At 34.3% G+C, this 12,086-nt stretch overlaps 1 protein-coding gene and 1 pseudogene across 1 annotated transcript; both read right to left on the bottom strand.

Annotated features, from left to right (window-relative positions):
- Nucleotides 1-6,006: 6,006 nt before the first annotated feature.
- On the bottom strand, nucleotides 6,007-8,813 carry LOC18046424 (annotated as a pseudogene).
- Nucleotides 8,679-11,681, bottom strand: LOC18046423 (chloroplast envelope quinone oxidoreductase homolog). Its single transcript, XM_006443469.2, has 4 exons — nucleotides 11,524-11,681; nucleotides 11,053-11,194; nucleotides 10,283-10,365; nucleotides 8,679-9,537 (listed from the first exon to the last, which is right to left on the bottom strand). Exons 1-4 carry the CDS (start codon nucleotides 11,590-11,592, stop codon nucleotides 8,848-8,850), a joined length of 984 nt encoding a protein of 327 aa, XP_006443532.1. The 5' UTR covers nucleotides 11,593-11,681; the 3' UTR covers nucleotides 8,679-8,847.
- Nucleotides 11,682-12,086: the final 405 nt, after the last annotated feature.

Here is a 12,086-nt window from a genome sequence, read left to right as displayed (position 1 = left end):
GTCACGCGCGCGTGGCTCATAGTGGCGACATCTTTCTGGCTTAAAACTTAAAGACGTGAACAAAAAAAAGCGTGACGCGTGGCCGCTTCTTTCGCAAGGAAACGACAATTGCGGGCATCCACAAATTAAACGCCTTTTTCATTTCCTTAATTTTCGTTTTTCTCAAATGGATTTTAAGCGACTAATAAAAATACTTCTAGAAATAAAATAATAAAATTTTTAATTCTCTCCGTTATATCAACTTTTCTTTGGGCTTGCGAAGCCTAGTCATGTCGACTGCTTGTAATGTAAGCCAAAGGTTCGATTGTTTATTTTTTAAAATTATGTTAAATTTTCAGGTATTTATATTTAAATAAAAAATATTTTTTTTATGATTTTAATCTGAATAAAGAATAGTCCGAATCATAAATGAATATTATATTTTTAAAAAATGTTATAAAATATAATTATTTTCTAAATTATAAAATTCAATCTCTTCTTTTGTTTTAATTCATAAAGATATAAATGTCAAATAATAATGTTTAAGATATTTTTAAATAAAAATAAATAAGATGTCATTTATATTTAGATGTTAAAAAAATAAATAAATATGTCATTCAGATAATCATGCTCAAATCCATTTAAACTTTAGAAAATTTTAGACTCATTCAAATTTTGGATTAAAAAAAAAACAAATGCTACCTAAGCCAAGCACCATTGTTTGGTCTTATTTTTAAATCATTTTTCTTTTATTTTTTAAATTTTGGAAACCCTAGGCCTATGGATATGAGTCGAAAAATTGTAAAGCTCGCATAAATTGGGTCTGGATAAGGACCTTTAGTTTATTAATAAAAAATGAATTAAATTTAAATTAAAAAGAAAAAACTCAAAATACTAAATTAATATGATTTTCTTATATTAATATTTATGATTTATTATGTTGTATCATTAATATTTTGTGTATTGAACTATTATTCTATTATGTATCAAATAATTATCTTTAATTTAATTTTTTTTAGTTTATTAAAAAATATTTTATAATTAATGAAAAAGATAAGGTCTAACCCAAGCCTACCCGTCCAAATTTGGAAGGACTTTCGAAGGGCCTAGGTTTGTGCCAACCCGATTAAATTTGCATTTAGTAAATTATTTTTAAAAAAAATTAAAATATTAAATTCATACACTTTTAACAAAGGAAGCAAATTGTTTTCATTGTTTTCCAATGTTAAGCTCCAAAATAAACAATTTTGTTCCACCATCTCTCAAAACAATAATAATAATAAGAACATCATCATCAACAACAGCCACAATAATAATAACCACCACCACCACCACCATCATCATCTAAAAAACCAATTTCTCTCACAATAATCTTTATATTTTTTATTATACATTGTAATATTTATGTTTTTGTATATTAAATCAAATATGAATAGTTTATTATTTTTCTTTAAACAAATAAAATTAATAAGATCACCTAATTTATTCTTAAAATTAAAATAATGTAATTAATTAAATAATAAAAATGATTAAAAAATACTTAATATTTAGTTAATAAAAATTATTCTAATAATGCTTCTTTAAAATATTCATATTGAATGTCTTTTACTTTTTTTTGTCTTCAAGATCATATTTAGAAAATTAGACCAAATACATTCATAATGCTATCCACTTAACTTAAAAATGATTGGAGAACTAAACCCTGTCCCAAAAAATAAAATAAAAGACATCACTTTAGATGTGTTTTAAAAAAAAAGAATATACTCACCTAAAATAATGTCATTTTTTGGGGTGTATTTTTGTCGGCATTTAGTTTTCACTTCTCACATGAGTGCTATAATATTTAACTCATTAAACGCCTATTAAAGTAATAACTATTTGGTGGATTTTAATTTTTGGATAATTATTCACCGACCACTTTTTTTTAGCTTTTTAAAAAATAAATAGATTATATTTTTGTTTGCAGCGCTTTATCTGAAATTAACATTTTTTTCACTAGTTCACTCCCGTTATAACACTGTTAGAATTTTGTTGACATCATAAGAGTAAAATTATCATTTCACAACGACATTATTTGAAGACATAAGTGGACATGTACAAAACAATATAACTTCAAGTGGAGTTCAGTAAAAAAAAAAATTAAGAATTGTGTATTTTTCAAAAAAAGTGAAAAAATATGGTCGATGAATAATTGTTCTTTTTCATTTGGGATAAAAAAAATTATTTATACAATATTCCGTTAGTTCTCTTAACAGTTTGAAGACGGAAATGGACAGATGCAAAATAATATAATTTTAAGTGGAGTTCAGCAAAAAAAATTTAAAATTATGTATTTTTAAAAAAGTACAAAAAAATAGTCGTGGATAATTGCCTTAATTTTTTAGGGGTAGTTTTTACCATTGGTTTCTCCAAATTTTACTATAAAAAAATGCATATATTTTGTTTTTATTTTTTTTTTATATTAATCACGAGGTATCCTGGGGAGGGCCCCAACTGTGGGAGGCACCTTTAAGCCCGTACCACAACCCAGACTAGAAGTCCCCGCTCGAACCGGGAGGCACAGATTCTCCCAACAAAGGCTACTTCCCTGCGACTCGAACTGGGGAGCAAACCCAATCAAGCCACTTAAGGAGACTCCATTGCCAGTGGAGCCAACACTTTGTTGGTATATATTTTGTTTTTATAATATATTACCAATTCAACCCACACACATCACCTGCCCAACGAATATTTAGAAAATAACATTGCCCTTGTTGAACTGGTTCAAGGTACCGCAACTTTGTCCTTTTCTGTAAAGTTGTTCGGCTAGAGATTGTTCAATTGATTTTTAACATTACAGTCCCTATTGTTTATTGTAGAATCATAAATACCAAAGTTTTAAAATATTTATGCACAATTCACATTGTTTTTGAAATTTCATCCATTGACTTAGTTTGCCCAAAAAAAATAGTAATAATGTAAGAGCAACAATGTAATCTTAGATAAATAATTTTTTATTATGTAATATAGATTTAATATAAAATAAATAAATTGAATATGTATTGAAAATATAAGTTATTAAAGGACTTTGTGAAATAAATAAGTGTGAAAATTAAAAAAAAAGAAGGTTATAACACTTTATTATTTTACTATCACATTTCTCTTTCCAGCATTAGCTGACATTTTAGTTTATCCATACACACAATTTGTTAGTTGATATATAAAATGTCAATGTTGCCCTTTAAATTTAAAAGAGCCATCTTGAAATTTTAAATGTGGCCAAAGAAATTTATATAAAAAGACTACAATAAAAATATAGAAAAAGAAGTTAGTTTAGTTTTAAAAAAATAATAATTCAAAAGCTTCTGAGTTTTATGTTTCCTAATAATTACCTATGTTTTTTTTTAAAAAAAAAATTTGGGCATGTGAATCCTTGTAATAATATTTTATTCTTAGTTAAATAATAAATTTATTAGTTTTTACGTATTCTTTTAATTGTAGGTGGCTTTTTTTCTTTTTTTTTTCAAGGGTAGTAAATCATTGTAAAACATTCTCAGTGTCTTGAGCTCATTGCAACCAGCGTAATTTACTATCGTTAAAGGCTATACTTCTTGTAATAATTAATTAAGTGCTTGATGGCTCATTGTTGTCTCCTCTACTGCTTTGCATTCCTCTTGGCTACCATCACTTAAGAATCAAAGTGCTAAAACACAACTAAAAGTTTCTTTTCAAGGCAATCCCTAAGTTGCGTTTAATGTATCTTACAGTCTGATTAATATCAACCATTAAATATCTTCAATTTCAATCCAACGGTTGACGTTTAATTTATGCAGCAGTAATAATAAAAGGGAAACCGGCTGAATTGGTTAGGAATAACTTATGGGCAACCGGACCAAAAGGTTTCAACTTTCATCATTATTTGAGAAGGCAAAAATCACTAAGAAAGGGAGAGGGAATGATTTAGGGATTATGGAGGAGAATAGAAAATTGGTAAATGTTTGATAAAATAAGAGATGAGATTTGATCTAATTAACCAATTCTATAGATTTCCAAACCATGAGTAAATTCAGAAAGAATGAATATAGAAATTAAAGAGGCCATTACTGTTGTTGATCAGCTGCCTGCAGAGAATTGTAAATTTCCAATAAATTACATGTATCGGTAATTGATTGATTAACAAATGCAAGAAAATCAAATTATACTCAGCAATTTATCATAAAACTAGAATTAAAACCCTAGAAATTTATCTTTCTCTTAAGAATTTGAGTAGCCAAGAACTCGACTTTGAAATTGGCTAGCAACAACTGGAGATCGGAGGAGAGGATAGAGGTTGCGACCTCCCAAGCAGCGTTGGTTTGTCGAAACTAAATGAGCCACTAATTTGCTGCCACCCGGTTACATGATTCGGTCTTGTCATTCAAGAAGTGAACAGTTTGCGCCACTTTGATTTGCAAGTCCATTTGCATTAATTGAAACCTAGTTTGTAGAAAATTCGATGGTGGATTTTGAGTAGGATGGTCGTTGGAGGAGATGCAGCTTCGGCTTCTCTTGGTGGTGGACTTTCAGTAGGATGCTGGTTGGAGGAGATGCAGCTTCAGCTTCTCTTCATCAATATTTTTTTTATTTTAAGAGGTGAGAGATTCAATTGTAAAACGAAGTCGTTTAATCAATTACAACTGGCTGCAACAGTCAATCATTTGGCTTGACTTTTTCAGTCAACCCGGTCTGCAACCGTTTCAACCAATTATGCTTTCTTTCTTTTTTATCCATGTGGCAGATTTTTATTGGCTAGTTAGTCAAATCGCAGGCTGTAAGTTACGAAAATTGTAACTTAGGGGATCCTCTTTTCAAATGTCATTTTATCTCAAAAAGGACTTATATGTACGAAAATTAAACTTTTGTTACTTTATTTAATTTTATAAAATATGAGGAACTGCTATATTATTAAAGAGTAATGATATAGCCACAAACTCTTGTACAAATTTATTTTGTACAAACTGATGTGGCATGATAAGATTGGTTGAATTAAATATCACTTGGCCCACATGATTTGTTTTTATTATTTTATATTTTCATTCAACCAATGAATTAATGCCACGTTAATTTGTACAAAATAAATTTGTACAAGAGTTTGTGGCTGTATCATTACTCATTATTAAAACACAACAAGACGAAAGGCTGTGGTAGGTTGCCGTTGCAACATAGTTTTATTCTAAAAGTAAATCACCTGCACAACAATATTTAGAAAATAACATTAAAAATAAATTATCAATCTAATGTTAGGTATTGTGCTAGGGAGGCATCTCGTGGGAGAGATCATCCTTGAACTTCCTAAGAAGTAGGAAGCTAGTTAGTTTCTTCTTCGGAGTGAGTATGAAACCTACATGGGCTTCTATGATAAGCTCCAAAAAGTATCCAAGACCAAGGCAGGCTCTTTGTGGCTTCTACTATTTGTTCTATTTGATTGCCTTTGAATGCATGGATCATACATGCTTAATTCAAGAAGTCATTTTTGTTCGAATCATAGCTCTGTCGACAAAGCATCGGCTAAGTTTTGATCACGGCCAAAAACAGAAATCCCTTGATTTTGGAGAGATTCTTTTCAAATTCGTCAATTCATCTTGTTCCCGAAACACGAAATCAAAACCTTTTAGAATTCCTTTGTGAATTTCAATGCGATTAAACATGCAAATGATTAACAGATGATCAGCATTCAACTGTATCATTGATACCCAGAACAGTGAACAGATTCCTCAAGATTGAAGGAACGTATCAAATGAGGGTTTTACGCCGGTCGAGGAGTGGTAGGCTGCCCGTTTGCGTATTAAGAAGAGGCAGATGCATTGTCGCCGGATCCAATTATTTACCCAGGAGAAAGTATCATTTGTATCACAATATCCTATAAAAGATGCAATTACAAATGATATAAATTACAGTATACTCGTTGAAAAATTTGCAAAATGAAACACCACATCGTCATAACCTGTGTCCTGCATACAAATATTTTAATGACATACATGAACTTACAACAACAACAACAACAACCAAGTCATATTCTTATGGCTCCAATATGATCTTTCCAGTAGCATGGCCATCGGCACTCTTACCCCAAGCATCTTCAGCCTTGCCCAGGAGATGCTTTGAGTCGATTAATGTCTTAATCTTCCCTTCTTTCAGCAACTTAACTAGAAAAACTAGGTTCTCACCCTTTGGAATCACCAGAAGTGGTACCAGCTGCTTTTTGGAGAAGGTAAGTTTCTGCCAAGCAAAAGTCAGCATCGCACTAGGGCCGGGAGTGAGATCTATCACCTTCCCATTTTTGGCTAGATTAGGCTCAAAAGTAGACCAGGGAATCCCTGTTGCACATTGGATCACTGCATCATATTTTCGACCCGAAGGGCTCTTAAGAGCTGCCCCATCAGGGGTCTTGTAATCGAGAACCTCATCAGCCCCTAAACTCTTGACAAATTCAATGTTGCGAGCCCCGCAAGTGGCTGTCACGTGTGAGTTTCCAAGTTTTGCTAACTGAACGGCATAGTGACCCACCCCCTGAGGCAGCAGTGATCAAAATGTTTTTTTGCTGGCCACTTCCATCAAGATTGACACCAGCAGATTGAGTAAGCGCCTCGAGAGCAGTGAGACCAGCAAGAGGCAAGCCAGCACCTTCAGCTGCTGAAACTTCCAGTGGCCTAGAAGCTGTCAAGCTCTCCTTCACCATGGCAAACTCAGCTAGTCCACCTCCACTCTGTCATCAGGCAGAGCAAATTAAAACTTTTCATGACTGCCGGAGCACCATTCGAAACACAGAGCAAACCAATAAAATAAACCATCCAATTCACTCCAACAGCTAACCGTGGTTCAGAGAGAAAATACAGTTGTTGGCATGGTAAAGAATCTTGACATTGTAAAAAAAAGACATGCATTTTCCACATATTACTAATTATTGGTAGTTGCAAATTGTAACAATATTAATTGAAAGGGTTTACAAGTTTTAGAGTTAATGTTTAACTAGAATTTTGTTTAGAATAAACGAAAGATCCAAAAGAGAATCAATGAGCACTTACAAAGTGGTTAAGTATAGCTACAACATTGTAACCAGCTTTGAAATTTTTAACTTCTGATCCAACCTCTATGATCTCTCCTGCTACATCAGTTGCTGTTCTAACAAAACACTTTCTGTTAGAATACATAACAATGTAATGGTAGGACATCCATAACAACAATAACTTCCAAAAATAGTTATAGGAGTAGGACACCGCAATGGATAGTGCTTCAGGAAGATGAGTGCAGCTCAATGTTGCAATTTCCTCGAATGAACAATAAGGTTTACACTGAAGTTAAAAAATTCAGTATGATGAAAAAAATAACTTGTTTCATTGTATGCAAAATACATCATCGTATGCAAAATACATCATCATATTTAAGCAAAGATGAAAGGATCTTTAGTAATCACCTTACGGGAGGGGAAACTGAAAAATGGCCAACGCATGTAAGAACCACACATATCAAGATACATTCGAGAAGGACATCAGTTATTAAAAGATTCCAGTCCACAAAATTCAGCAGCAAACCAAATTTACCAGGTATGTAAGGAAATTTGCGAGGCAAAATAGGGCGCGCTACTCCCTTCTTGATTTTCCAATCAAACGCATTTAGACTGCTTGCTTCAACCTTAAGCAAAACCTCATCCTTTCTTGGAGTGGGAACCGGCACGTGAACATGCTGCAATTAGATCAAACTTCAGAATAGGTGATATCCTATATTTGTTACTGGAAAGCAGGTGAAAAACTGGAGAAACTTCTATAGAGATACTATCACACTCACTCCCTACATCGATACTTTCACTATTGTTAAACATGGACAAGATTATCAGAAATCAAAAGTTAAAGAAAAAGAGAATTTTTTCCAAACAAGCCGGGATTAAAATAAAAAGGATACCATTCATTATAAAACCATGATAAAGACAAAGAAAGTAAGATCAAATGCTAAAATAACGGAGAATATTTTCTAAATACATACATTTGTAATAATATAACCAGAGGTCTATCGAACATAACTAAAAAAACTACCACTCCCGCTCAAAATTGGGAAGAAACATCCAACTCTTTTCCACCTCTTATGCAAAATAGATGTATATGTAAAAGAGCCCTCACGGCTCAAACTGTTGCCCTCAAACCAAGAACAAATTCAATACTAGCAAAATAACAATTGGTGCCACTTAAGCGATAAATTTAAAAAAGAAAAAAAAATTCGAAGTGAATAAGTAAAAAGGGTCTCCACTGTCTTATTAATTCGTTTACGTAATCAAATGTAAAAGAAAAGAAAAGAAAATAAATAAAAGGGACTCTGCATACCAATTATGATTAGCAGTGGTAACTGAACTGGTGAGAACTCGCGCCAGAAAGGGAATGAAAGTACAGGACTGTCCCTGGTGTAGTTGCGCGCAAGGGCATCGTAATTCGTACGCGTGACAGGTGGTTTGAAATGGGAATTTTTTTGTGGCTTAAAAAGAAAAGCTTGGCGTGGGAAATTTAAACGTAAACGCTCCAGGTTTGAACATCATTTTCCCTACGGCAGCTTCCGGCGCTACCTTTATTGGAATCTTTCGAGTTGACTACTTCCTGATTCGTGATGACAATTCTTTAGATATAAGGAACTTTGGTAATAACCTAGAAAGCTTCATTTCAAAGCTCACTTGTTACGTATATAGTTTTGATTCACTCATGTACCTTACCAACAAGCCCATCTATCATTTGTTCAGCACAATGGATATATATTACAGTATCCGGTTGAAAGAAAATTGCAAAATGAAACACCACAACATCAGAGCCGAGCCTTTGTCCTACATTATACATTCGATTACAGCAATAACAATCAAATCTTATGAACTTATGGCTCTACAATGATCTTCCCAGTAGCACGACCACTGATACTCTTAGCCCAAGCATCTTCAGCCTTGCTGAGGGAATGCTTCGAATCAATTACTGTCTTAAGCTTTCCTTCCTTCACTAACTTGACAAGAAAATCTAGGTTCTCACCTTTAGGACTCACGGAGAATGGTACCAGCTGCTTTTTGGAGAAGGTAAGTTTCTTCCAAGCAAAAGTCAGCAGGACACGGGGGCTAGGATTGAAATCTATCACCTTCCCAGTTGTGCCCAGATTCGGCTCAAAAGTAGACCAGGGAATACCTGTTACACAGTTTATCACTGCATCATATTTCCGACCAGATGGACTCTTTAGAGCTGCCCCATCAGGGGTCTTGTAATCAAGAACCTCATCAGCCCCTAAACTCTTGACAAGTTCAATGTTGCGAGCCCCACAAGTAGCAGTCACGTGTGTGTTTCCAAGCTTTGCCAGCTGAACAGCATAGAGACCCACAGCCCCTGAGGCAGCAGTGATCAGAATGTTTTTCTGCTGGCCACTTCCATCTAGCTTGACACCTAGGGATTGAGTGAGGGCCTGGTGAGCAGAGAGACCGGCACAGGGTATGCCAGCACCTTCAGCTGCAGAAACTTCTTGCGGCCTAGCAACTGTCAAGCTCTCCTTGGCCACAGCAAACTCAGCTAGTCCGCCTCCACTCTGTCATCAGGGAACAAATTTAAAACTGAAACAAAATGAACAGATGAAATCAGCTTATACAAAATTAGACTGGACCCTGATGGAGTAGCATCTCCTCTTCACTCAAGTAGATGAAAAGACTGAACCCTTCACATGCCAAAGATGTTTGAACTTTGAATGAGGACAGAAGGCTCTCAGATATCCAACTACATGTACCAAAAAGTAAATAAAACTTGGAAATAAAGATTTATAGTGGTGGTAGCTTTATACATGCCTATAATCTGATCGAACAAAAGCAACAGCATGCAGTTAACGACTTTACTTTTCTTTTTGAATCTGATCTGACAACACTAAAATCTTTGGAATGCCATGTAATTATTTTCATTGACTGACCCAAGCACAAAACAAAGAGAGTACCAAAAATTCATTCAATTCACTCCATCACCAGATTGCAGTAACAAAAAGAAATTTTCAAAGGGAAAGCAGAGTTGCTAGTGTGGTCAAGAACCCGAACCGTGTAAAAAGGAGAAATGTGTTTTCGACATATTACTAATTATCATAGTTGTAACCACAACCATATTAACCAAATGGGGTTTCTCTTAACTCGAAGAAATGATATTTTGTTGCTTATCATCAATAACCGGTCACCCAAATTTCTCCATGACCTTAATTTCAGTCTTCCTAGTAGTGAAAGAAGACTAGAAATTTATTCAGAATAAATTAAAGATAAAATGATAAGAAAATATATATAAAAATTAGCACTTACAAGTACAGCTACAACTTTGTCGCCCACTTTGAAATTTTTAACTTCTGATCCTAGCCCTATGACCTCTCCTGCTACATCAGACGCTGTTCCAAAAAAAAGCTTCGTCAGCAAGAATAAACAACAGAAGCAGAATGGTTCTCATGAATTTTACATATAAGCATAAGATAAACAAGTACAACATAAAGCAGAATAAATTCACAGAGAACAAACACAAAAGCCCATTTTTCAATCAAGGAATATCTATCCAAGTTCGTGCCAGAGATTGAAGTACTCAAATCAATCAATATCATCCATGAACTGTTTTCTTTTAAGGTTCTTAATCTTGACTGATACTCTGTTGATTTTTAATGTCATAATAACTAATACAACTTGTTTGAAGGTTGATATCTATTAAATGACCCACAGTTTGTCTGAACCAATCCCATTAGCACAAGACTAACAGCAGCGGAAAACAACACATCCATAGCAACAAGAACTTCCAAAAATCATCATAGGAGTAGGACAGCACAATGGGTAATTCTCTGGGAGGATGATTGGAGCTCAATGTTACACATCCATTCAGTGACTTATCGAAGATCCTTTTATTGAGCACAATGCTGCACTTTCATAAGGTTTTACAAACATATCACCCAACATCTTGAGCCAATTAACAAATAGACACTGAAGAAAGTTGGAAACCTTTGGTATGATGAAAAACAAATCACTTGTTCCATCACATGCAAAAATACACGATCAAGTTTAAGGAAACAGCAGCAGCAAAACAAATTTACCGGGTATGAAAGGAAACTTGCGAGGTAAAAAAGGGCGCAGCATGCCCTTCTGGAGTTTCCAATCAATGGGATTTATACTAGCTGCTTCCACTTTAAGCAAAGCCTCATCTTTATTTGGGGTGGGAACCGGTACTTCAACATGCTGCAACAACCATATGTTATTTGTTATTATCAGTTAGAAAAACTCCAGACTAGTTGATTTCACTAAGTGCCTTAACGCTATACACACACACACACATGCGTAATAAAGTAGTAATATTGCGACCCAATTTTGAAACTGTATCTTAAACTTGAAAAGATGAAGCTCGTCCCATGTTCTCTTTATTCTCAATGCTACTATTATTAAATATACAAAAGGCTATCAAAATTCAGAATTCAACGACCACAAAAATTTTGCCAAACATGCATAAATAATCAAGAATATACAATAATCAGTACCAGTTAAATGATTAAAAACTACAACTAAACAACCTTCAAACCAGCAACTCCTCCACCATAACTATCATACTGAACCGCGTGCATAACAGCCTTTCCTGCCATTTTCACAGCTCCAAAACGACGCCGTTTCAGGGACAATCGAAGATCTGTTAGCTCAATGCAGAGTGTTATTAATTATGACTTGTGGCGGAGGAAATTTGATTGGAATGCTGTGTTTTTGTCAACGGCTAATATAAAACACAAAAACAGCTTTCGCGTCAACGTACGCACTGCTGCAACTTGCATGACAAAATGAGCCCAGGCCTGTTTTTCGGAAGACTAATTTTGCCCACGTGGGTCGGGCAGCTGGGTTTCGGCCCGAGATATAGCGGCCCAGATATTTTTTAACAAGGCCCGGATTTGTGGATATCGAAACTATTGATTTGGGCATATTTTTGATACCCAATTCGTAAGGTTAAATGAACTCAATTGGAATGTCTATCATCTCCGAGTGCAACTGCGTGCATGATGAGTATTGAACAAATAACACAAGCGCCAAGTTCGACTGAATACAATAGAACTACATATAAAAGTACAGTACAAACCGTAATAAATAT

This window comes from Citrus clementina, unplaced genomic scaffold (assembly GCF_000493195.1).
Source record: "Citrus clementina cultivar Clemenules unplaced genomic scaffold, Citrus_clementina_v1.0 scaffold_3, whole genome shotgun sequence".
In the NCBI taxonomy this organism is placed as follows: Eukaryota; Viridiplantae; Streptophyta; class Magnoliopsida; order Sapindales; family Rutaceae; genus Citrus; species Citrus x clementina.
The sequence above is the reverse complement of the archived record's forward strand: the minus strand, read 5'-3'. Positions and strand labels throughout refer to the sequence as shown.

Excerpts from the sequence above, each read along its gene's own strand:
- LOC18046423 (XM_006443469.2), bottom strand. The coding sequence starts at position 11,592 with ATGGCAGGAAAGGCTGTTATGCACGCGGTTCAGTATGATAGTTATGGT. Across the intron at positions 11,195-11,523 it reads GAGGAGTTGCTGGTTTGAAG|CATGTTGAAGTACCGGTTCC; the intron begins GTTGTTTAGTTG and ends TGGTTGTTGCAG. Across the intron at positions 9,538-10,282 it reads ACAAAGTTGTAGCTGTACTT|AGTGGAGGCGGACTAGCTGA; the intron begins GTAAGTGCTAAT and ends CCCTGATGACAG.